At 40.1% G+C, this 27,933-nt stretch overlaps 1 protein-coding gene across 2 annotated transcripts in view; it reads right to left on the reverse strand.

Moving 5' to 3' along the window:
* The window catches only part of LOC143905003 (uncharacterized), a 128,802-nt gene extending 102,327 nt beyond the window's left edge, over window positions 1-26,475 (reverse strand). Inside the window, exons 1-2 of one of the 2 annotated variants that reach the window (XM_077420080.1) lie at window positions 25,462-26,475; window positions 102-134 (exon numbers count right to left, since the gene is read on the reverse strand). In XM_077420080.1, the coding sequence (XP_077276206.1) occupies window positions 102-134; window positions 25,462-26,011 (583 nt within the window). In that variant the 5' untranslated portion in view covers window positions 26,012-26,475. The remainder of the gene's footprint in view (window positions 1-101; window positions 135-25,461) is intronic. The other variant, XM_077420079.1, reaches the window with a different exon arrangement.
* Window positions 26,476-27,933: the final 1,458 nt, after the last annotated feature.

Raw genomic sequence — 27,933 nt, forward strand, 5'->3', positions numbered from 1 at the left:
TTTTCACGGAAGATACTGAATAGAAGGTTCCGCGACGATTTTTACAGTAGCGTAAGTACGGTCTTGTAATCTCTGGGAAATTGAGATCGTGAGTCACTCACCGTAAGGTCGCTCCGCAACGGGTTCGCACGAATCTGCAACAGAAAAGCATTCGCATTCGATTAGCCATAGCTCCGCGACCGTAGTAAGTGGGGCGATTAATTATTCGTATTTGGTTCGTACTAGCTAGCTGGCCTTTTGGGCCACTGAAGGGCACCCGCTGCGATCGAGATAGAACATCGCATGGCATAATGTGTATTTCCATAGAGAGAGTCTCGCGATTATTAATTACATTTGATAAATGATAACGTAAGACAAGATAAGATCGAACAGATATAAAAAAAAACTTCTTAAAATAAAATTCTGAAATTATTCAGACAGTGTCAGAGAAAAAATATTCATAATAACGTTACCTTATCTTACGGTAGTAATATTCATGATAAATGTAAACTCGATGATCTATTACACGCTGTGATATACGCGGAACCATCATCGTGATTTCCAATTGTCATAATTTCGAATAATTATCATTTACTGCCGGCAGAGTAATAACTCTATTCCTATCTCATTTCGAAAGGATTGTCCAGCCAACAAGGTTGAATGCATGCATATATCGCGAGTCCCGAGAGTGAATTCACATCGAAGGAAACAATATGTATTAAATTACACGCGTCACGTCGCATAGAGGAAGCCTCCGCGGATAATTTTGCAGTTGATTTTTAATTCTCATCCGCTCAATGACACAAGAAGTTAGCGCTACGCACATCGACAAGCTCGTTCATCCATGACGATTGCAATGCGATCGTGATTCATACTCGATATAATCGACGCAATCTCGGCGCAATCGCGACGGCGGATCTATTCAAGCGAGCCGGCTGCCTTTTTTCCCTTCCCGCTTGTAATTTGCATACGTACATAGAAAATTCCCAGCGATAATTTATCCAATCCGCGAGTCCCACCATGATCGCCGGTAAGCCGATCACTGTAAGTGATTTCTAAAGCGGCCACGAGAGTCGCTTGTAATTCGCGCTGTAATGGGGAACTTACGTAACGACGATCCTCACGCACGTTGCCCGCTAATGCGCCAAGCCGGCTAATAGCGTCGTCGCGCGTCTTGGGCCCCGGGATCGGACCGGGCCCGGAGGCACGCGTCGCGCGTACAGCCAGTGCAGTGCGTAAAAGCGAGGAAGTTTTAAATGGTACCTCGGCGCGGTGGACGGCCGGGCACCTGCTAAAGCCGAGGGATCGGCTCGGCGGGAGTCGGTAAATGTCTCACTCAAGGCGCTCGTACGCGGCTCTAATGGAAGCCGCTAGGTAGGTCATCGGCTGTCATAAACGCACGCCCGTCCAAGTTTCCTCGACGGCGCGGAGCGTGTTAATAGCCTCATTAGATATCACGTTGCAGTGGCGTACATACCGCGTACATATCGATCGAGGATCACTAAAATCCCTCCCACTTGCGAGAATCCGCGGTTTCCATAATTATTCTGTAAACTCAACGGCGATCTAAACAAGCTCCTTTCCTCTAATTCCACTGTATAAACAATCTGTCTAGTTATCGTTATGAACAGATGATGTTTATCAGGTGTGCTAATTGAATTGTTTCATCATTATCATTAAATATATTCGATTATAATCGTTAACATGTAACCGCTAATTTCCGGCCGAAGCATCGGGTAAATGAATGATGCGTGAAATAAGACGACGTATTTGCGTAATTATGTCATAACCGTTCTTCTAACGTCGTTCTTCATATAGGATATACCAGCATTATCTTTTTTCTCTCAATTATGACATCGACTTCTATAGTCATTAGCCTCGGCATTAGCGCCAATGGGACACGGTCTTCCCAGGCTGTCAACCATTCAAGCATTGACCGTATCAAATGTTTTAGTTTGTTAATTAACTCCGCGATACAAGCAAATTTAGTAACGCGCGACCATACTACCATTATTTTACAAAAATACGATTTCTTTCTACACACAATTTCGCATGTTATAAATATGGAAATTTTTATATTGTTAAATTCATTTTACAATTATATATAAAAATTTTATTTAAAACAGTTTTCTCGTAATTTTCCAAGATATACTTTAATTAAAAATAAACTTGCATTTGATTAAGTTAACAGGGGAATTTAAAAAAAATTGCAATCTATAGTAGACGAGAAACTTGGAAGTCGCCGAATTTTCACTAATAGACTAATAATAATTCTTGTTATAGTTATGACAATATTACATTTATCTGCGCACGCTTATTTGCTAAAATAAAATACGCTCAATTTTTATTACACTTATTTGCATCGATCATGCGCGTTCGTCATCCAGATAAGCGGCCAACAAAAGTGCCAACCAACAAAACATATCTTGCGACAATCTTCCAAGAGAATCTCGTCGTCAATATTAGAGTCAGCTAAGCAATGCCACGGCATTGAACGCGCGCGCGCGCGTTCATTAGTTACCGTGTACATACGCATGCATTCAACAATGTACACATCTCCGACACCCGGTCGCGATCGAACGCGCAGATTACATTCGACGGGACGAAACGTTCTGCATCTGGAATTCCGTAGAACCTGTCAAGACCAGGCAACGTTGACAGTCGCAGAGGAAAAAAAGAGAGAAAGAGAGGAGACACCCGCACCCGTCCGTTTTATCTGTCGTTAATCGGCGATCACGGCGTCGTATTCTAATATTTTCCGTGAAGCGTCGCGCGCCATCACGAATTCTGATTGAGCAGCGAACCGGGGTCGGGGCCGGGGCCGTGGCCGGTGCGTGTATCGGGCCCCAAAGGTGCCAACGGGGTCGGGAGCGATGGTCGATAAATATTAAACGACTTTCCACCTGTCGCGTCGTCATCGTCGCGGCGAAGGGGCAGGGGCAGCACTTCCGAGAGGGAGATGACTGAATGTTAATTAGCGAGGCGTGACAAGTGTTAAGTAATCCATCCATCCATCTATCTATACGTTGGGAGGGAGGAGCCTGCCTAACGTTCAGCAATTAACGCGACACTTGGGGCTTGGCCACGCACCATCGGCGAAACGCAGCTCCTTCTTGCGAGCGAGCGTGCGCAATTAACCGGCAATTTAACAGCTAACCTCGAGCAGGTCGGAGATAAATTGGATGCTAAAACAAACTCGTTGCGTTTTATGAAAATATGATTCGAATCAGGAATATTTTTCCCAATTTAACATCTTACCGAGTATTATCTATGACCTTTATATGTATATATAAAAGCACAGTATCACAACATGATACAATCAAACGCGATAACTCGAAAATTAATTAGATTGTTCTGCGTTAGATTATTCTGACATATGTGTAAAACAATTTGGACATTTTGATCAATTAATCAAAAAATAGCAATGGAAGAAAGGTAAATAATTACGCAACAAACATACGTGAAAAAGAATTTGCTTACCAATGCATTCCAGCGATTGATCATTAATCGTTTCGTGTCATTTATCCGAAATTATTTAAAAACACGATAAAGACACACTGCTGACACAATGTTTTCAACAGCACTACTACACAGACACTAAACTTAACTGCCTGACGATGAGTTTTATTGATGGTATGTATGTTATATGTATATATATCGATATAAACATTGACCGAAGTACACAATGACTTCTGTGTATCATAAGTTTCTGTCCAATATTCTCGTATAAGTAGGAATATTAATTTTGCCTACGTGTTAGTATTCACAAAGAAATTTCATGACGTGTAACTTACTGATCCTTTTGCTTTTTCATAAGATAAAGAATGGATTATACTATTAATTGTGTAAAAAGATACGTTTATTAAGTACTGTAGAAAAATTTGATATTATTCAGTACATAATAATCATGTCTGTAAATATCAGACAAGCAATGAATTTTGAATCATTTTTATAAAAGCATATAAGTTTCTGTGAAAATTGTGCATTCAAATCGTAAGAAATTTTTGATGATACAGAGAAATCGACGGTGTATTTATCATCAACTAAAATAATTAATAATAATGTCAATAATCTCAATGTAATCTCTAAGGTACTCATTTTCGCGCCTAAAGATAATATAATTCTTGTGAGTTAATTTAAAAAATATATATTAGGTACGAATAAAGTGTTACGAACGGTATGACTAAATTTGCGCGCGTTGTATCAGTGCGAAGTATACATTCGCATATAAATGTCATAACGAGGACTCTCGGCTTCATATTCGCGTCCGTAATGAAACCGGTCGCCGTGACGCGTCGATATTGTATTAATTAAAATGCCGGATTCGATGCCCGCCGCAGATATAAACGAGCGGTGCAATGTTACAATGTTACCAAACAATGCCGCCGTTGGCCCGGTATCTCGACGTCGCGGTACAGCGACGCCGAGATATCTGCATTAAAGGAACATTTACATCTCGGAGAGAACCGGGTCGGAGGCCCGGGTCCGCATCCGCGACCGGTCAAATCGCCGAATCATAGTCGAAGCCGATCCTCGCTTGTCGATTAGATGTATCAGTGTAATTAACAACAAACAATGGCCGCGAGAGAAACGCACGGGCTCGATATCGTGTATTAATCGATTACCCTCTCCGGTCAGGCCCGAGAGATATGCGCCGGGCCCGGCTGTTAATCATCACCGCGGGTGCGTTTGTACCACCGACGTCCGTCCTTTTTTTTCCGTTCTCATCGTGAGAGAGAAAGACCAATAGGCCTGAGCGTACGTACGTAGCCCTGAGGACTCTTCCGTTAACTACCTCCGTAACACGTCATTCGCCTCCTCCCGCCCGCGCACGAAATAGCAGAAACGACGTAACAATCTCGTTTGCCCGACGCGAATTCCGCTTCTCATGGCGACGTATCGTGAGACCATCTATCGATTAACCGATTACTTGCACTATTCTATGAGTGGCGAGTTAAAACAAGACATGTCTCATACCTCGAAAACCCGCGGGTCCACTGTACTACATGTATGAACACGCATATGGTATTCAAAAGTGCTTTAATACTTATTTGATTTGTCTTGCTAAGTATCAGTATCTTTATGTTATTTATTGTATTAATATATTTTTTCCATTTTTAATATTAATAATAGAAAATCATTTATATCTCCCCATACATACAAAAAAATTAGAAATAGGCTTTACACATAATAGAATTTAATTTATATTATCTATATTATAGTAATTTATAAAAAAAATTGTAACAAAAAATTTTAATAATGTAATTTAATAAAGAGAAATATTGTTCTTTTCATATGCTAACATTATAATGAATTTATATATGCGCTCGTCACTAAACTAGGTCGTGAGAGACGTGAGAAGCTTAAATTCGGTACTGTTAAAGGAACAGAAAAATATCTATGTCCAATATTCGATACTTCTCGTGCGAAATATCGATCACTGCATGCACACTTGCGTGTGCCTTGAAGATGATCACGCGTACGATAGAGATAGACTAGATAGAGAGTACCGAGAGGATTATTTCGCGGTGCCCCTCCAGCAGTGCGCTAGAGATCGGAATCATTAGCGATTATCGATGACCATCAATGTGGAACAGTTTGCGAGCTATCATCAATTAGAGTTAAATAATAGTCCGCGGTGTCCATCCGTTAGCTCATTCGCCGCCAACTCTACTTCCGGGAGCATCGACTACTCTTTTCCGTGACTTATTGCTGTTACTTCGAGGCCAGCCTCCATTCTCTCACTCGATAATGGGAAAGTCTCGTTTCGGCGATCTTGTGTATGTATTTTCTTACAGTTAACAAATCTGTCGCGCAACTATTAACCTTTGGAAGACGTATCTTTCGGAGGACTATGGCCGGGTATTGTTAATCCGTAGTACTCTATTGGATAATCAAGAGATCGCTCCAGATATAAATATAGTGTATAAAATAGCAGTAAAAAAACATCAGGTTTCGAGTTGTACATTTTTACCCTTTCGATGTAAAAAAAATTTACAAGTAATCTTCGAAAATTAACAAATATCCATTGAGTCTCGAGTGACCCAGCTATCGCCAACTAAAAAGCACTGCGGATACGTTGCGAATAATGCGGATATTAGGGTAAACTCGGGTAAGATGGCCAACTTATGTTCTTTCAATCTAGATCGCCATGAAACATCGAATGAACATGGGTTGGCCATCTTTCCTGTATGGTCATCTTATCCGAGTTTACCCTAATTTAGACGAAAACGCTTCAGAAAAATTGCAAATTTCGTATTAATAAATATAAATGCTATTTAAAAAAAAATATTTTTTGTTAAATTTAGAAAATGTATAGGTATAACTTTAGGTGTTAATTTACATCTTGCATATATATATATATATATATATATATATATATATATATACATATATATATATAATGTTAATTAAAACAAAGAGATATTAACTTGGAGAAATCTGTTAACTATCGTTTCACGTATGGCGGTAGCAGTGTACACGCAACACGTGTTCTTCTGTATATCTCACCGTAGCGAATAGAGAATGTCCAACGCGCGGCGATCTTCACGATTCCGTTCACGGTATGCTTTACAGCACGAATCGACAAGACCACTTGATCGGTCACGTACGATTCTACGATTAACCAAACGAGAGACTTCGATCAGTTTGCCGAGCAATTGAACGCAAAAGCAACGCACTTTGCAATTTATATATAGTTTACAAGACATTAATTAGCAAAAAATATAATATTATAGCAGATTGATTAAATATCCTATACGTTTTTACATTTTTATATTACTCTACATTAAATTGTTTCTATTAAATATAATCACACAGATTGCTTCAATATTCTTAAATTATATATGCCAAGCGCTTGTTCATTTATGAATCGATTAGCTTTGAAATTAATGCTCCAATACTAAGCTAATTGCGGGTAAAGCAAAATGTTCGGCCGGAAGACAAAATCATTGCTTTTCGTGCGTTTATAGGTACACGAAACACGAAATTCGCAACGAGTACGAGGCACTTCCGCTGCGGCTCTAAAGACAGAAGAGTGCCGAGTGTCAGACCCGCCCCCGGCTAACAATCCGTCACTGTACCCTTCTCCGTCTATCGGTGACTCCGGACGTCACGGAAGCTCAACGTGAGCGAGCGAGTGAATCACTATGCCGACGGAAGGAGCACGTGGGATAGAAGATGAGATTTAACGTATGCGTGCGTATGAGAGAAAGAGATGCGAGACTGCTGAGAAAGGTAATCAACGAGTGCGAGTGGGGAAGACGAGAGGAAAGAAGAAAGAAGGAGGATACGAGAGAAGAGAGGGGGAGGGAGAAAAGGAGAGAAAGAAGGAATCGAAAGGAAGACGAAGAAAGGACGGGACGAGCCGGCGAGGAGTGGAGATGAGGTCTCGGTAGTAAAGTCAACGGTTGCCGCCCCGACAAAAAAACTCAAATTGATCAAAATGAGAGTTACGTGGGCAAAAAAGTAAGCGACCACGGTGGTAGGCACGCATTTCGTGCCGGGAGAGAGTTTAGGTAGCGAGGGCTTCGAGAGTGCGCCGAGAGAGAACTTGGACAATGGGGCCCGCCCGCTTCGGTCGCGAACAAAAGCTTCAACGACGGCCGATCATGAGATACGACGAGATCCGCGAAACGGCGACTTCCTCTCGGCGGAGGGGGACACGCCGCGCGGAAGTAGTAATCATTATCGCGCCGGTTTATGCGCGCAATGGTAAACTTTACGACCGCGCTCGCCGCGACTCATAAACTGCCGCCGAACCGCCGAGCTGGGTCTTGCGCGCGCCGGCATTCTTATCCCCGTCGAATCACGGGCCCCCTTTTGCGTGGGGGGCCCGTTTGCATCAGCGTCTCTGAACCTTTACCGTCGTTTTTACTAATACACTGTCATCCTTGCTGAGATTGGAACGGCTTTCTCCGACATCATGCTGTCAAAGTTGCATGCCGATAGCGAAATCGTCGACCCGAAGTCAATCGTGAGTATAAGATGAAGGGGAACAACATTATACACGTGTTAACTAGCCTAATCGAATCACGGATATGAAAAAATGAATATCGCTCCGAAAGAACATATTAACTCACGTTTCATGATGACAGGCGTTATTGTAAATGTAAACTTCGATATAATCATCGCAATAATTAAATCCATCAAATAATATACATCTTATTATTACAATTTTATTATTCTAATTTCTTGCTCTACATTATTATTTCTATATTATATTATTCTATAAGTTTGCTAAAATTCACTTTATGATAAATTCAAGCTTTTTCATCTATAGTGTAGGTAAAAGTTAATGAATGGACACACAAATTAACACACCAAAGTGACGCAAATTGCTTCACCCAAACCTCGCGCGTTTAGAGCACGTCGTGGTCACTTGGGTGTTCACATCGGCAAAAAGTCGTGTTCTTAGGATTAATTTCCTCTCTGTTGCGCGAGAAGCCGCGGTAACTCTCGCAGCGCAATGCGGGAACGAACGCGAGCGAAAAAAGGATGTACGCGGTTTTCCTGCATCGGGTAAATCGGCGAGCGGTCCTAACCGCGCCTTAACGGGCGAGGGTTTATGATACTTCGCGGAAGTCGACGATCGATAAATCGATATTAAAATCCAGCAAAATCTCGTTGTTGACGATAGTTACAAGCTGGGTCGAGAAACGAGAGAAAAAAGAAAGAGAAATCAATCGAGAAGCGGCCGAGAGTCCGTTTGGCTATTACGACACCGGATAGATTGGTCGGCGGAATCGATAATAGAATGCGATTTTTAGAACTACGAAGAAAGAAATGCCTTTCTGCATTTCAGATTTGTACATTAGAAATTTTTATAGAAGGATTTGCTGTATAGTGCGACTGTAAAATTTAAGATGCCATATGCTGAACGACGAAAGTAATAATTTTATTATCGATTAATGTCCCGTCGCGTGACCAACATTGATTTCCAATTAAGCTAATTAAATTCAAATTAATTATACGATCATTTTCCGTCCAATGACGCTCAAGTCATTTGTCCACTTTAATTCGATAATAAAACGGTGCACATAATGTCCAAGTGCAATAATGTTACAGTACATTTAAAAGTTATATTTTGTATTTGAACAAAAAAATATTATCAGGCATATAATACCGCTCGCTATATAAATATAGAATTAATCAAAAAGTATCACTTTAATTTCTGCACAAAGTACAATAATATGAGAGTATATTTATAAATAACAAAACATGTGAAAAATTAATGTAAGAATTACAAAAGCATCGCAAACATCCTTCCGTTATTTTCTATTGTTCTGTGTGTGTTATTTCTTTTCGTAGAAATTTTGCATAATTGCCATTTCCCACTTCGGAGTGCTCGGCTACCCTTTACTATTCTCACAATGTAGTTATGAATCACCCACATCGACAGAACGACTCATACCATCGAATGAACGGATGCCACACAATACTGTCATGAAACCTCCACGGGAGATTAAACGTGACTTACCCCTTCCGAAAGAATTAAAGCCAAGACAAAAATATCATTAATCACATAAACGGTGTTGTTAATCGGATAGTTCAATCTCGCAAAAGATAAATAAGAAAATATTTATTTGTGGCATTGTTTCATCGATTTCCTATTCTTATTTAACGAAAGAAACTTTTGTTCGAATCGCAAAAGCGGTAAATTCGGAGCGCGGCACAATTCGACCCTTGCCCTAAGTGAGCTAACGACTACGAACTCGCACCCGGAGCGATTAAAAAGAAAAAAAGAAAGAGGGCGTCGGAATGAAATCACCGGCGTGATGAAGTCGTACGGACGATTAAGAAGTCACCGAAGAGACACGTGCAAGTGGACCTTAAAATATGGCTGCTTACGAAGCTGCAAGGGTTAATTACCTCTGTCTTTCTCTGTACGCGCCTGGTACAATAATATATTAACGCGTTTAGGCACGGCCAGTTAATCCCGCAAGGAACTGCTCAACGCGCCGTTAAGCACGCTTGACTCGTTAAGTCGCCTAATATGTACCACCACATGCGTGAGGTATCCTTAAATGTGAACATCGCCCAAAGGAACGTCGTTTCGTGCGCTCGCCCCATTATAAATTACTAAGTCTGTTATTCTCTTCAAATATAATTAACATTCGATTTTCCGTGACAATTACATACCGGCCATACCGCTGATCGTGATTGGAATGTTACTCGATCTCATCGCGTGTAAGCTTCATATTAGTGTATAAATCTCAGATACATTTAGCGCTCGTTCGTAAATACGTATACGTTATATATAAGCGGGAACGTGTGATTAGGCAGCTCTCGTATCGTGAGTGTGAAAAAGTATAAGCACTTGTTAACGGCTTGCGTTTTACTTATCCACGATTAAAGTTATAATGTGACCGATTTTAGAACGCCGATCCGTATCATTTACGAGTAGATCGCTTATACATAAATGGTTGGCTCGAGATATCGTGGCAAAATGCGATAATTGTAAGAGATAATGCCACGCTTGAAGTAATGATTTAAACACATGACATAATGCGCAAACAAGAAATTATTTTCAAGTTATTTTTAAAACCTTATTTATACACGTTTTCCTCTTTCTATCATTTCCTTTTAATAAAACGTAATTTTATAATAAAGATAATACTAAAAATAATATATTTTAGATCCTTCCTTTCCAGTCCATATTTTAAATAATTTTTATATGTAAAAAATATTGTATGCATAGTAAATAAAGAAATCTATCCTTAGTCACGCGTGATCATTCTTATCACACATGAGATCGTTCCGGAAGCACAACTCAATTCGCCTTTTCGTTGGTATTTGCATGTACAGAAAAATTCCCATGATTCGCCGGAAACATATCAGATAAGGGACTCGTAGTTTTATCCTGGTCACATTAGCGGACTAATTAAAGCGCCGTAAACAATGGCCAAAGGCTTGCTCTTTCGTCTCGTCAGAAAATCCAGAACATGCACGAGTAGGTTTACATGCAAATATATGCATATATCGGGTGTTTTAGAATCAGAGAATATTTTCTATTAAATAAACAGGAAAAAAATGATTATTTTTATAAGCCAACACATTAACAATACATTGATTAGAAGATTAGAGATAAAGTAATTATAAATAATAAAAGATATTAATGAAATCTTATCTATCAGTCCAGTCTTTTGGTGTTTCTCTCTCTTTTTCTCAAGTATATTTTATTCTACGATATTTTTAATTCGAAACTTATCACAATTTAAGTTACAATTGAAAGAAATGACGACGTTTATTCTTATACAATTAATCTCAAGATCTAGAAAGAATCTGTATCCGTATTGAGTATAATAATTGATTTTATATATTTCAAATATCGCGTTTACTAACTACTGTATATGTGTGTGTGTGGGATATTTTATATATTATAATATATAGATACTTGTAAACTTGGAATATATATTTACATTAATTTAATACAGACAACGCGAACAGCCAGTCAATGAGCATCTAGAATCTAGATCATTAAAAAAGTTATATTTATACCTGGATATATGGATTTACGTGATAATACAGTACCAACATTACACTAACATTATCCACGTACACGTGCCTTCGCAGAGATTGAAAGCTTAGTTAAAGATACGAAAAAATTGGGTCGTCATGCGTCGTGACGCAGTCATATATCCCCAATTAATAAACAAATGTTTTGTCCGCTAATAAATTTGCATTCTCATCGTAATAATGGCTGACGAAGGTGTCGACATGCATGCGCTGCTATTATCACTAACCGATGGCGATGGATAATAAAAACGCATCCTTAGAGCGTTCGTTATATATATAGAATATAATGCATATTACATATAAATTATTATACATTGTATATTGTAATTATTATATGTATATAAAAATATTTGGAAATATATTTTAGTTAAATACATGCGTATTTATCCAATTCCGTCTGTTTAAAATTTTCTTTAAAATATATTAAAATGTTGAAAACTTAATAAAAACAAAGATTTTAAGAATAATAGATTAATAGGTTAATAGATTAATAGTTAACCATCACCGCTTTCTGTTTACAACATCATGTAAAAAGAAAGTGACAGAAGTTTTTAAAGATACAAATTGCGTATGGCTCAAGAACGCGAGGGCTTGGATCGTGACTGTGATCGAGTGCATTGATCCATACATACAACGCGGCTAATTGATTACGCGATTATTTGTTAGATGAGCCAATTGTGCTTATACTGCAATTACACTGGCAAGAGGCCAGAAATGTTTGCATTATTATGATCGGTAAATCGTTAGGTCGTAAGATATTTAATACTAATAGCGATTGCCTCGTTTCAAACTGGAGCGCCATGCAGAATAATATGATTAATTAATAGCGACGCGTCCAACTGAATGGCGAATTTGAGTCTCTATCTAGATAACGCTGACAAGGGTGTAAGATCGTTCTCGTGGCCGCGATCGTGCTCGCGACTCGCGCGTTCCATCAATCTTCGTATAGCGGCTGCGCGAGTTAACGCGACGATATCTCTGCTCGCAACTTTGCTGCAAATTTGTACGCATTGCATGACGACAGGCGATTTATTAACTACAACGAAAACAGTTTAAAAACCTTGAGCGCAGCGCCGTCATAAAAATTCATGACGACCCTTTCCGGAAGACCAAAATTAGCAATAAATTGAAATTAAGAATGATGAATCTGATGTATTTCAAGTGGCACGATAATAATTAAATATGCTCGTATATTGAAAAAAAAACTAATTATTATTAAAAAATATGTAAAAATTTTTTCTCTCGCGCGTTCCTCTATTTCTTAGATTATCAGATACGTCAGATTAGAAAAAGATAGCTTTTTACATCGCAATTTTTCAACACCTGCTGCTACAAGAACTTCGTGCATAATCATTAGAAGTATTTTAATATAATTAAACACGGCGTATTTAATTGCAGTTGAAGCCGCGTTCGAGAGAACGGCAGAAATGCCATAACAACTTGTAAGGGAGACGTACGATCTGAATATCTAAGCGTTTGCATATTGTAGTCAGTGCGTACAAATGGAATAATGGGGAAAAAAGTAGGCGTGAAATCTCTTCTCTTTCCCCTTATACCTCCTCTCTTTTCCCTTATTCCTTCTATAGAACTGAGAATTAATGATAAAATTATTGCAGGTGCGTCGAGAAAGAAATCGGTGTTAGAGCTGAAGCAAGTCTAATAAGTCACGCTATTATTAACAAAAAATCTAAAATCTTCCAAACAGATAAACAAAAGAAGGAGATAGAACAAAAATATTACGCAACCATTTTTTTCTTTCAGAAATATTTGACATTTAATTTTAAAAGTCCCAAATATATATATATATATATATATATATATATATATATATAGTAATTAACGGATATTTAATAAATTAACCACACTAATTCTAAAAGAGACATTATGCCTAACAAAGATTATTATGCTTAATAGCATTGTGAAGTGGTAGTCAAGTTGTTAGTCAACGTGGCCAACAGGTCAGTGATTCTGATTATTCATTATTTGGGGAACGGTCGACGCAACTGCGCGCGACGGATTAGCATACGTTGCATAAACTACGAAATAACATGACATGCACGCACGCATGGATGCACGCACGCACGCACGCATTGCACGCAACGGCACGAGAGGTGAGACAAGCATAATTCATGCGACAAGGACAGGACGAAGTGTGCAGTTTTTCTCTATGGCGAGACATTAACATTGTTTTATCGAAGCCGCACATCGTCGGCACATCCGGATTCAAATTACGTCTGCCTTGCTTATGCTTATGTTTATTTATCTAGTTATTAAAATTACATTAAGCGTCTCCTAACTAATTATGTCTCGCTCGTGGAACGACGTCGTCGAGAAACTCGAGACGTAGGTCCGGAAGAGGTTTATTAGGCTCAACGTGGAGAAAAAAAAACGAGACGGGACAAAGAAAGCAGATCCGAAGGAATCACGAAACGATCCCGAGGACAGATTAGTTTCTTCGCGCGGGGCAATGATCTCTTCCTCATGTCGACATACGCTACGGCGTATAGCATTGATAATTGAATACATTAATCACGTTTATTTGGGATCGGTTCAGAACGCCAATGTTATCTTATCAAAAATTTCGCGATTAATTATCGCGACCGACGTTGACGCATCGATTATAATCGAAGAAATACGTAACTTTTCGCATAATTTTCAGAATGAATTATTATAGCCGCGAATGCGGTGGCAAAACGCAGCAAATTATCGCGACGTCCGAAGAAGTGCATCGTCATGCGACACATGAAATCGTAGTACTTTCCCGAGATCTGGCGGCAACGAACGAAGGCGTCCATGGTTCTCATTTACCATCATCATTACCATTATACAAGCTCCATGACGGTGTTACGTGGTTTAATTTGAATACATGAGGCAGGAAGCGGCGAGTAGCCGCGAGGACGTGTGTCGGCATTAGGCACGCATGTTCCTGTGTACACTGTCATTATCTTTACTTAAAACGACCCCCGGTCTCTGACTATGTTACCATCACCCTATTGCTGACTCATATAACAGTGCGAAATTTGAAGCGACCTCCCGCGCGTCTTCTTTCAGTATAATTCACGGAAAAAAAACAATTAGCTACTATAATAGTTACAAAATAGGGACAGCTAACATTTTTTGCAGCGAGAGCAGAAGATTTTGCTAACTATTGCTAAATTACAGCTCTCGCTGCAAAAAAAGTTAGGTGTCCCTAAATTTGCTACAGTATAATCTTTTTTTTCCAGATATCATTGCTTTCCCAATGGAATCTTACTTTGAATAAATACGGCAATCGTCAAAATTATAGTAATTATTCTAAGAAATCAAATGTACCCATCATTTTGTTTTCAAATTTTACATTTTTTATATTTTACACTTTATGTATGTCTTCTATGATTAATATTAACCCTTAAATGTGTGTGTGTGTGTGTGTGTGTGTGTGTGTGTGTGTGTGTGTGTGTGTGTGTGTGTGTGTGTGTGTGTGTGTGTGTGTGTGTGCCACACCTCTCAAGAATCTCGTAAGTTCACTGAGAGGTCTAACAGACCCCAGCATGAAAAATGTCTCCTTATTGATTTTTTTATCTTTAGTTATGACAATTTTTTTCAATGTTGTTCAAGGTCTAGAGAAAAGTATAAAATGCTAATATTGTTCAAATTTCAATTTCAACATAGTATAAAAAATTAAGTAAACTGAGTACTGCTAAGTGTACAAACGGGTAGGTCAATTACTCAACTATCATCAATGGGAGCATGAGCTCCATTTTTGGCAAGAACATTTGAAAACATTTCATTCTAAAGAGTCTGGGGTCCGCTGGACCCCACTGGTCATTTAAGGGTTAATATTTTAGTTTTACATTGTTAGACTTATATTAACATAAGTTACTTTGCTAAATTATTTAATGATAAAAAACAACAATAAAATCATAAAAAAATCGTAATAAAATATCTCGATAATAACAGTATAAAAGTAAGTAATGTAAATTATTCAGTAAAATGCAAATTATTCGCTAAACATGCATTTATAATAAAGACACACACATGTGCGTGCAATAGAGTGCAACATCACAGATACAGTTATACTGTTGCATAAAAAATTCCTTTAATCCCGTTTAAATCGCAATTCGATGCGTTATGCGATAAATATGCATCGATAAATTGTCCGTTCATCTTGTTGCGCGTAAAATCTCAATTTGATTATTCAAATTATATATACTAATCGCGCAAAAGCATCTCACGAGACAATAGCGCAATTAAAATGCCGTCGATGCGTGCCGGATTCTTAGGCGCCAATTAATTTACGCACGCGTTTTTATACAATGTTGTTAGCGAATTATGCAGATTTTGCTCGACGTGCAAAGAAAAGTCGGAAGATTTCCACGGAAAGAATCGCGTTAAATTGAAAGGGTTTGCGGATACATATAAGCAAGAATAAAAATTTTTATTCTTATTATTATTTGAACCTCGGATGAATTATTGTAACTTTATACTTGTTGAATAACATAACTGTTAAGTAAATGTCATGTGAAATCTTTAATTGACTTCGACTGTTCGACATGCTTTTCGCATCTGATTCAGCCGATCCAATCGACGATATTATGATCGTCTGTGCCGAAACCTATTGAATAGTAAAAAGACAATTTGCATACGAACATATGGCATGCGAACCGTATGAAATTCTGAACGGCATGCAGGTCAAAATTGCAGCAGGATGCGGGAACCGCAATGACTGGCAAAGCAGTTTAAGCAAGCAGATGAATGTCAGGCTTAAACGGGCTTACCGGCATGATATTCCCGTATTTTTCAAAAGCGTGTTTGATCGATCCCTTTATAAACCTCAATTGTATAATATTCGGAAGAAACGGTCTTTGTAATCGCAATATTTCGAGAGGTAAATTATCCTGCTCGACTCAATCACAATGAGTTTAGGATAGACAGGTATTGTGAGTCATTTTCAATATAATAAGCAAATAAAAAAATGTAACATAAAAAGGAATATCGCGTTATCTCTCTCCTTCCCTCTTTCTCTTTCCCAATAACTTTATCTTTATTCCCGTAGACAGCTCTTGTAACTTTCGCTGTCTTAACTTTATATAGTTAAGAAGTTATAGAATACGCGTATAGACTGCATTCTCATGATTACAATGTAAGTTTCGCAAGTGAGAGAATCGATTAACCTCGGATTTTCGTAAGTCGCGAAGAATCCGTAATGACGTGTGGACTTAAGTACTTTCACAATCCTATCGGAATCCGGCAATCGACGTTCCGTCTCGCGTGTCGTCCTTACATTCCTTGCCGATGATCCAGAACGATCCGACTTCCCATGGGGTAAATCACTGCAGAAGCTGGCGCAATCTGCGTGCGTATTATTCTGATTCACGCATCTCTCAGCTACTGCACATCGTATACGATACGCGCGACGTCGTGGAAATCACACGAGTCATATAATCGATAATCGTGAGAGAGAGAGAGAGAGAGAGAGAGAGAGGCCATTTTTCCGTTCGATCCGGTGCATGTTGAGGTGAGCAACGTCGTTATTTCATTACTTTTGCCAGGATCGTCGCGACGAAGGACGCGCGCCGTCCCCTTTTGCGGACTCTCCTCTTACCGCGATTCTAAGTACGGCTCTCGCCGCTTCTCGTTAACATTTCTAACATTTCAAGACGGACATTTTGTCGCGCGTCTTCAGCCCGAGACGGCCAATTTTGTCGGAGAAATGAATTCACTCGAGAGAGAGAAGACGAATCAACGAGATCGCGGCATTATGCAGCTTGTCCTTTTAGCTTGTATACGTGCCCGCCGCTTCAACCTAGACTGCCAATCGTGTGCGGCGGCGAATTAGCATACGTAACCGCCAAATACGGCATATATACGGCTCGGCAACGGTACGCCGACAAATGCAATGAATATGGTGATTTCCATCATTTATCCGGCTAGCTAGGTGCAAACGCATCTTGCCGCGATCCTTGGAGCGAGACGCAACGCGCGTATGCGTCACGATCTCGCGACGTTGAGAAATGTTATTGAAATTGATTCGTAAAGCAGAACTTATTCCCAGAATTCGGATAAAAAGCGATATCGATAACGGCCTTTATCTAAATCTTATCGGCTTTTTTACTTTAGTTTTAATGAAGCCATTAACTATAATCGGTCTAAAAATACGCACAAAATATGATTACAAAATATTCATTTTGTGAATTACAATCTATTATACGATTATTAAAAGCTTAATTTTACTATTTAGCTAGTACCTATAAACTTCAAGTTGCATTATAAAAAAATTATTTCGTAATTTTATTTCATAATCAAATCTATATCAATTGCTAAATTAACATTTTTGTTCCCGGAAAAAGATCTTGAATTTGATCTAATAAGCAACATATGTTTTAGGCAGTCTATTAACTAGGCAGTTTATAACTATGCGATAAACATCGCGCCTCCACAGTCTTCAGCTACAAACAGGCAATCTGCGAATACGCGAGTACGTGTGAACACGAAGTTTACATCCCACAGAGCGTGCGTGGTGTCTCTACGTGTCGGCACAGCCTGCTCGGCGCATTATCTCGCTATGCAGCGTACGTGCCATGATAGGTTTCATTATGAGAAGTACGTTTCCTTTTCCGAAAGACCCAAGGCGGCAAGGTCGTCCGTGCACCTCGACTTGGGCTCTCGACTTGAGCGGCCGTATCCGTCCGGTACATCCGTCATCGACGCGAGAGATCGTATCGATCGGCCCGCGGAACGTAGTAACGATGCGAGTCATAATTTGCATGTCGCGTCCAGCAATGCTACATTGTAACGAAGAGTTATGGCGCGGCATCGGTAAAACGCGAGACATGGATTAGTAGCGATTACGATCGCATCGAGTTGCGAGCGAGACGTATCGATCGACGCCACATTCGCATGTCTTTCATGATGCAACATTGTTATTTTTTAAGCAGCGTAAATATGCACGAGAAAATGTCGAGTTATTACAAACTTTTTAATCTTTGGATTGGACCTTTCTTAATTTATTAAAATGCTATGTATAATTTTTGGTAAACTATATTAATCTTCAATATATCATATCTTGAAAGTTATGATTTTTTTTATTATAATATCACTTTGAATTAAATAAAAAACAAGATTTATTTAAAAAATTATAGCTTTTTCTCCAACATCTTTGTTAAAGAAAGAGTTCATAAATAAAAGACGGATATCAAGGTTTAAAACATCTTGCATAGAAAATACCTTACTATTCATATAGGGCTAAAATAAGAATGAGAAAGTCAGGCGCGTGTCACGTCGCGATAGTGATTTGTCGTTTTGTCGTCGCGTGTACATGAACACCCGGCTGTCTCGCACACGTGCACGTGTCGCACCGCACGCGTGTCGCGCCAGGGCCGAAATGCATCTTCAGCAAGGGTTAGAAAGGCCTACAGGGTTTTCTCGTATCCTAGAAAAGGAGCGTTAAACGAGAACGAAAGAGAAAAGGAGAAAACACAGATACGAAGCGAAGAAAGAAAGAGGAAAGAGCAGAGCCACGTGACCCTTGCACGGTCCTCCACGACGAATCGTCCCGACCCAACCTGACCTATCCAAGGTGAGATTTATCCATCGGCTTTACCTGCCATGGACTCTATAGGTATCTTCCTTACTACCTCTGCCTATCTACCAGGAATCCCCGCACCGCTATTTCCCATTCCCGCGAACTGACCTCCCTATGTCCACCACCCACTCGTACGAGTCACGTATCTCAAGCTTTTTCGTGCGACCAGTCCGTGTCCTCTCAAGGTAACAGGTAAGATTTTCAGAGCAACGAACGCGCGGTGCGTCCAAGGCAACGTTGTTAAAAATACAATAATTAATTCATCGCGATTTTAGTAAACTTTTTTTTACTTTAAATTCAAATGATAGTTTATTCAGATAGTTTATTACCGAGTTTGTTCACGCAAAATTTAATTTTAATTGAATTTTAAATGACCTTCTTTCTCTTTTAAGATTCTTTTCCTCACTTTTTGCAGAAAAAAAAACAAAAAAGAATAAATTAAACTAAAGTTCAAGTTAACGGACGTTGATGAAATTGGCTGTCGAATCCGTGACATTTATCGTAAGATACAAACGCAAGTAGCGTGAAGTCCGCATGTTAAAAACCGGCATTACTTTTCGAGTGGTCCGCTCAAGTGACGGGTTCTTCAGCGAGTCACGTGTCGACGATCGTCCTCGGAAGGCGCGTCGTGTACGTCCCAACGTAATAATCGGGATTCGGTGTGCTAGCCTGAAGCGTTTCGGGCAGGTTACAGCCAGGGCCTTAATTCGAGGGTCGTATAAGGTATAATCGGAAACCCGACGGACAATGCAAATAAGGAGGCATTATGCCATGCTGCCGGTGACGCAACGCTAGCGGTTCGGCCGCTTCCGGCTTCTTCTAGGAATAGTGGATTTTTCATCAAAATCGTATCATCACACATATTCGACCATGGCGGTCATGTGCACGCACATCGATGATTATCTAAAGACAATCTTCACGAAAGAATGAGTATAAACTCCGAAGAGTAATGACTACTTGTAATAAAGTTAATAAAATTAGCATTCTATTTTCAGAATTTCAATATAACTGAAAAAAAATGCTCAGATTCTTCCATAAAGAATTCGGGAAATTATAAAAATTACATTTGAGACAGTTTTAACAAACTATGCGATAGAGGCATAGAATGGCTGTCATACTTGCACATTCTTTTCTTTGCAGTTATTTAAAATCGATTACTGTAGCATATAACCTGCGCGTGGCAGAAAATGCAATTATAAATTAAATTCATCGCGTATAAATTCTCAAGAATATCTATTGCGACAAAAATCCTTCCGTTACATGCGCCTCAACGTACGTTTGATGCGATGATTTTTCGGTATGATCAGTCATATCCGTCCTTACTTCACGTTTCCTAGAATCCCGGTTTACGATTAAACAATACGATAAACGATAAAGCCGTGTAACTATTTACATATTCAAAGTAGTTAGATAATTATGTCCATATAGCGTCGCACAAGATCTTATAATTACGTGTACAAAAAATCTCACATAACATATAATTAGAATAATTTCCCTAGAAATGCACAAAAATAATCACCAGTCTATTTATACTTAAAAAGTTATCTACTTGCGTTGATATGCTTTACTAATATTAATTTGTTCCCTCGAGAAATCATAGTACTATAATCATAGGAAAAATAAGAGGCTCAAATTTTAAGTGTCTCTGTTAAGTACTAATTTTTTTTTATTATACACGCAGCTTTTTCTTTGACTGCGTTATCCGTTGAACAAATCCCATTTGATAACGCGTCTTTATGTATTCATAGTCATTGTACGTATTAGCCGTGCGAGGTACCACGCGCTTCCGGCCGCCTCTTTAACGCGTCGGCTTTTTATCTCCGAGCCAAGCCTTCGTTTCTTGAGTGACGCGAGCGAGAGATCGCCGATCGATAAAGGCCGTTTCACTCGTACGGCCTCGGAGAGAGACTCGGGCAGTAAGATAAATATATTATTCGGTCGCGATTAATCTGGCGCGAGTCAATAAATGCGATTTTATCCGTCATTGACTGCCGACGTCGAGCGGATCTCGACGAAACGCTGGCCGATACAGCGCATTGCCGATGCATCGGTCGTATCGATATACATTTTTTATCGATGCGCGCCCCGACTTTATATGGCTAATCATAAGTTAATGACGCGCGCGGGCATACCGGCATAAAACAGAATGAGGATAACGCGCGCGCTCAATCGCGTGTTTTCTCATTGGACGCTGCGACTTAATGTATATAATAGAATAATTAATTATAGTATCTCGTTAGTCGATTGATTAATAATCCCGACCGCAACTGTCGCAGGCATATGCTCCAACGCGAATAATCAAATATCGTTTGTCGGTGTTTATATATATATGTATCAGTATAACGATCAGCTGTTGCTATACTCAGAATGTTGTAACGAATGAACATCATGATTAAGTAAATTTAAAATTTTACAGATTACTATTTTTTATAAACTTACTATTATTTAAATTTTCATAACTCTTGCAAGGCATTGTTTCGTAGTCCAGGTATAAACAGAAGCTAAGAAACTTTCAAACACTTCGAGAATAAAATCGTTACCTAACTAACGATATCCTTCGGGGGTTTGGGTTTCGTTTTAGACGAGAATGGACTTCGCAGAATTTCCGTCGACACATTTGAAGCTCGAAGATCACTGATCACGAAGCGAGGAGCGCGAAAGGGATCGGCGTGTACCTCATGAGTACTCTCGCAAATCGGAAGGCCGTCTAATTTTCCGCACGCGAGTGATCCGACGGCACTCGAGTGCACCCGAACGAGTCACAGAAAACGCTAATGAAGGAAAAAACACAGCGGCTCTTAAGCGGAAACGATCATGATGAAAAAGATGAATCCAATAAGGATTCTAATCGGTAATCGCGAATTGTTATTTAGTGTTTGCCGCTCTACATAAAAAAAATTCGTGTGGTAGCTTTAGTTAAATTAAGCGCAGATAAACGGAAATGGATGGTTGATCGTTAAAATGTGTCTGAAAAAAAAGCATTTTAAAATGTTTAATAATAAAAATAAAATATAATTGTTTTGAATATATTGATATGGTATTAATAGCAAATTTGTTAACTATGTTAAGAAAACGTGCGACAAGGTAACCAAAAATTATTTCAATCAGGATGTTTTAAAATTTGCATCTCATTGTTAGATATTTTAATTACACAAATACAAATAATAATAAACACAAATACACTAATATAAAATAATTTAATTTTCTTTTCTTTAAAAATATATAGTTTAAATAAATATAGCTTTCTTTCAAATACTTTTTATATTGTAAACATTTGATATATTTACGTGACAAATCGTGTTACCTATAGCCCTTACCGATCAATGGGCGGTAAAAAGGCGTGAGAATCGAAATCAATGTAGAGGTGTTCGAGAAAATTATTATCATCGTGCGTATGCGTTCTGAAAGCATGATTTTCGCCGTGCCACAACTCATCGACGTGTGATAAAGATTACGTATAGGTATAGAATCTAATTACGCCGATAAACATTGTTGCGCTGATACACCTGCTCGTAAATAACATAGAATCAAACGCGTATCAGGTTACATCGTAATACACCCGGCAGGGGGAATAGGTCCTTGGGCCCTATGAAACGTGTACCTGGAACTGCCCATACTCGACGCGCACTTTCATCGAGATGCGGAATCATCATCGTTGAATACCATCAAATAGAAATAGATATAATCAAAACAATTTATAATTCTTAGAAACATTAGACATTCATTTTTCGAATAATCCCCTCTACCCCCGAATATAAATTCTTAAGTATCATCGAAACAGAGTTATCCCAATTAATCAATTCTCTAATAATTCTTATACTGATAATTATACAATCGTTATTTTACGGTGTAATAATTCTCAATACAAAATGAATATTTTGTCAACCGATTGGTGAAGATAAAAATATATTGATCAACTTATGCACACGACTCACTAAGCAAGATTTTTGCGTCACGATTTCAGCGTACGCCGAAAATAACCATGCAATCACACGACTACGTGGAATATTTATTCAAACAAATATTAGAGCTAAGACGTTATCGACTGATACGATAACGGTCATTTTTCCTTTCCGTTCGTACGCAGCACCGCGTATTTACCATTGCATTTCTTTTTTTTAAATATTAGTGCAACTATGTAGAGGAAGGACTTATCATGCGGATAACCTCGATATCAGGTGCTTGAATACGAGGAATACATAGACGTAATTGCCATAGATTAACAACACCGGGCCGACTAAAGCGTGATACGCATTTTTTTCAATAGTATCAATTGGTTTGTAATTTTTCTGCCTATCCCTTCGATCTAGTGCTTATCGCAGCTAATCAACGTACATTAACAACATCTTCGACGTTATTAATTTTCTATTTATCGCGTCGCATATCGCAGTTAATAGAGACGGCCTGTGTGTATATATATATATATATATATAAATTATGATCTCTTAGCAGATCTAACACCGATCCACCTTAATCAATATTTTTTTTCTCTGTTATCGTGATTATCTTGTTCTAATAACGCAATTTCTAATGAATTTTACTGACAAGTGACCTTACTATAATGATAATACCGATATAAGCAGTAATAATATAAATTGACGGTCCAAAACGTGTGTTTCTATCGACCCTTCTAGCTTCTTTGGCGAAAATTGAAATCAATTTTTAGCAAAACCACTTTTATGGAACACAACGTTCGTCTACTATTAACCGGTAACTATTCATTACATATATTATCACGCGATACCGGCGCGACTTAAGATTTTATCTATGTGTGTTGCGCGATTGTCGACGTACGAAAGAGATACGTTACAAACGACACGTGCAGCAGCCGTGAATCGCACGTTTATCAGGAACCGGTAATTCTGAATTAAAAGCAGAAACGTGCGGCGCGTGTGCCGCGGCTATTAATAAGCCCGCGTGCAACTTTGCACCTAATTAATAACGTCCAAAGACGGTGCGCAGACGTAGCATGTATCATAAGCGAATAATTGACGTGAACAGCGTTGATTGAAATTACACGATCGATGTCTCGGCATGGAAATTACCATCAAAGCGATTGATGGTGACTCAGTTATCTGTTAATGCGCGTGTGATATCGATTCTTAAACTCGGTCTTAACATAGATAGCACTCGAACTAATTTTACAAATGCGCGAATGCGCGTTGACAAGATAGCGGATCGTTAACGAGTACCGATTAGTCATCGTCCCCGCCACAATGACGATGAAAACGTCGTAACATCTTCATAGTAATCTGAACAATAACCTGGATATCTGGTACGTTAATACACAAGATTATTGCATTATTTTCAAAAGTAATAATTAATATCAAATAGTCATTTATCACTTTCATTGTGAAAAATAGTATCATAAACAATAGTTTACCCTCGTGCAAAATACAAGTGCATCGCGAGTCTCTCTCTCTCTCTCTCTCTCTCTTCCTTTTAAAATAAATTTATCTTCTAAACGTAAATTTAACTCCCTCTCCCTCCGCCCCCCCCCCTCCCCAGGTTCAATTGGCACGCGTTCCATGCACAGAATAGCAAGAACGAGATGCATTAATGCAAAATCCGGTCATTTCAGATAAATCGTTTCTCGCGATTGGGGGGGACCACATGACCCGATACAATGCCACGCTGCACAATGCTTCCGTGGCAACAATGAAGCGCGGGGGCGTCGAGAATGCAACGGCAGACTGCGCTGGCAGCTGACAAACATAACGTTTTCCACAAAATGCTTGATTCTCGTTGTTTACAGTGATATATAAACGTATTAATCTACATTTAATCAGATAATTTTAATTGTTTAACGCACGTCTGCGATTCAGTATCGATAATGACAAATTGTTTAACTGTCGCGCAATATTCTCTGTTAATTGAGCGAAGTAAGAAATTGCGATAAAGATAAATACTTGCTTTTATTCGCCTTCATATCATGTCGATTGCATTTAATAATGAAATAACTACTTGAGAGAAAGAAAGAGAAAGAGAAAGAAAAAAAGAAAGAGAGAGAAAAGAGAGAGAGAGAGAGAGAGAGAGGGAGAGAGAGAGAGAGAGAGAAATGATAATAAATAAAACTTAATCTACGTTTACTTAACGGAATTAAAAATATTGCATCAGCTATTTAGCTTCGATTTATACAACACGTACGTTATGTTGCAAAATTTTCAAAAATAATTGGTTGAGAGAATTAATCATGTAAATGCGTAAAAATTTTACAAATTGTCATATAATTTTAACATTAATAAACACATTTCAAAAGTGAGAGAATTAACGGAGTAATTTCTTTCTTCCCTCCTTTCGCGCGCGCGTATTAAGCTTCATAATTACAAATTAAGGAATCATGATGACTTTGAATATATCCCAAACTCTAACGAAACGTGTGTAATTTGATTGACACTCACCCGAGGCACCCCGAAGAGGTCCCGTAGGACTGCCGCCGGTAGAGACACCCTCGTCTTCGCTGCTGCTGGAACTAGCTTCACTGGGGCTATAGCTTCGCCTGCTGACGTCTCCTCTGATGATCTTTTGGCCGCTCGTTCCGTTGTTGTTATCATGCATCCTACCTTGAAGTCTCTCGTGCATAGTCCTCACGCGCGAATGCAGCTTCTGCTGCTGCAGGGAACCGACAGAAAAGTCGAGCGGCTGATCGATTTCCGATTGCACTTGCGGCTGATGCTTCTGCACCAAACTTTGCGGTTGAGAAACCTGTGCGATCGACGTTACTTGTTGTTGCTGCTGTTGCTGTTCCTGCTGAATACTACTGGGCGGACTCCACCACTGATGACCGCCTTGAATCGATCTCCAGGCTTCTATTGTGTTGTTATTTGTGGGACTCGTCTGTTTCTGTTTCTGTGTCGACTGCTGGGACTGTTGCTGTTGTTGCTGCTGGGCCATGGCAACTTCGACCAAGTTGTTGTTCTCCAGCAGACGCATACTGGGAGTCTGCGTCATCGATATTGGTAGAACGAAGGAAGAAAGTCCCACCGATGGTGGGCTGGGTTCCTGACGTTGCCTGTGCGTAGTATGATGATGGTGCTGATGCTGCTGCTGTGGCTGTCGATGATGTTGTTGCTGCTGCTGTTGCTGCTGGTGTTGCGAAGAACTTACAGGCACTACCACCGCATGCGGCAACTGCCGGACGGTTCGCGTGGCCTCCGCGACCCACCGGCGCACCGCCTCGCTGTCGAGACCCGCCAGCCCTGCGGACTTTGACTTCGACTGGCCTCCGGGCGATGATAAACCCTTGTCGGGTATCAAGCGGGGCAGCGCAAGGACCCCGGTGCCCGCCACCGCGACCCTGGGTCCCGAAACGCCCCCGTAGGCAGTCAACGCTGCGAGATCCAACGTGGTCACCTGCTGGTTTCTGCTCTCGACGAAGGATCGCGCCGTTCCACGCAGTGGGAGATCGTTTGCTGCTAACTTAACGGCTTGCGTCGACTATCATCGCTCGCAGAATGCTTTGAGGATGAAATACCGCCTAGAAATGTTATACTTGGATTTGATTCAATCAATTTATTAAAAAATATCCACAGCTGTTTCTAATGGTCTTATAGCACCTTGCGACATTCACTGCGTACTAGTTAACATAATTTCTCTCGCTTCCATATAAGATCCAATCAATGTCTTCGAGTTCTTGAAAACACAGTACTTTTAAGAATGCACTACACTCATTCAGGAGTCTCACAGTCACGTACACGTTCTTGCGTTAGCGATGTACTCCAGTTTAAGATGTAACTATCCAATGCACGATTTGTCCGCCGCGTAAAATACCTGAGCTCTGTCCGTCATTGTTATTTGCAGAAACAATCTTTAGCCTCATCACAAACGTAACTTTATAATAAGTCTCTTGGTCGCACTGCTTCTGTCAGATGACTGTCAAAACATTAGTCGTGAAGCACGTGAAGTGCCGGCACTGCTATCACTGACTCAAACAGTCAATCGTCCTGACTGAAGTTCGATCCGAATTGTCTTTACCAACGACATGCACCTACTCCAAATACTCGGATCAACAAAAAGTCTTTGCGGCAGTTTTACAAATGTCATTGATGTGCCAGAGATAAGAGCACTTGTTCTGATGAACTCATCAACAAACACTATCTCGTCAACATCGTCAATGGTCACGATTTCGACTAGCTCAGCCAGGTCACTACACCAATTTACCACTTTTCGCCGTCTAATCACGTCATCCTAAATAACACGTGCGATGATTAGCGCCGATCTGTTACGACGCAGCATGTCAAATCGGCCGATGACGACGTTAGAGAGCGCCAATAACAGTAACTACCTGCGACCTGTCAACGGGATGAGTCAGGTCAACCTGTCGACGCGTCCTTCTCGTTCGGCGTGATCAAAGACACACTTGGACGAGAGTTTACGCGACGCGCTACGACGGCGGTAGCTACGGCTGCGGCTGCGGCTACGGCGGCGGCGGCGGCGGCTGGTGGTACAGCGGTCAGATGCTGTCGCGTGCATGTGTGCAGCTACACTAGAAGACTCACGTACGTTCGCTTGGCCGCCTACCGGCCACGGCGAACGCGGCCGCAGAGCGGAGTAACCCAAGGTGGGGGAGTTGTTAGTCGCTCCGAGAAGGAAGAGAAAAAATCGTTGGAGCAACAAGGAAAGAGCACCGGCGGCCTCGATCAAACAGGAGCGGGACAAGGAGAGCCGTGTGGAACGAAAAGCGTGGCCGTCCAACACAGTCTGCATGATTGCCGAGGTGGGGGCAGTGAACGCGTCGGTGGGGACGCCGCCTCCAATCGCAAGAAAACGCGGATTGCACGCGGCTCCGCCCGGCGAGCCAGAGGCGAGTTCTCCGGCCGCGAAACTCGCGCGAGCGCGAGCGCGCCTTTTTCATCTCGCGTGCATCGGGCTGC

The sequence above is a fragment of the Temnothorax americanus genome, unplaced genomic scaffold, assembly GCF_048541705.1.
Source record: "Temnothorax americanus isolate GAGA-0224 unplaced genomic scaffold, ASM4854170v1 Scaffold6, whole genome shotgun sequence".
Taxonomy (NCBI): Eukaryota; Metazoa; Arthropoda; class Insecta; order Hymenoptera; family Formicidae; genus Temnothorax; species Temnothorax americanus.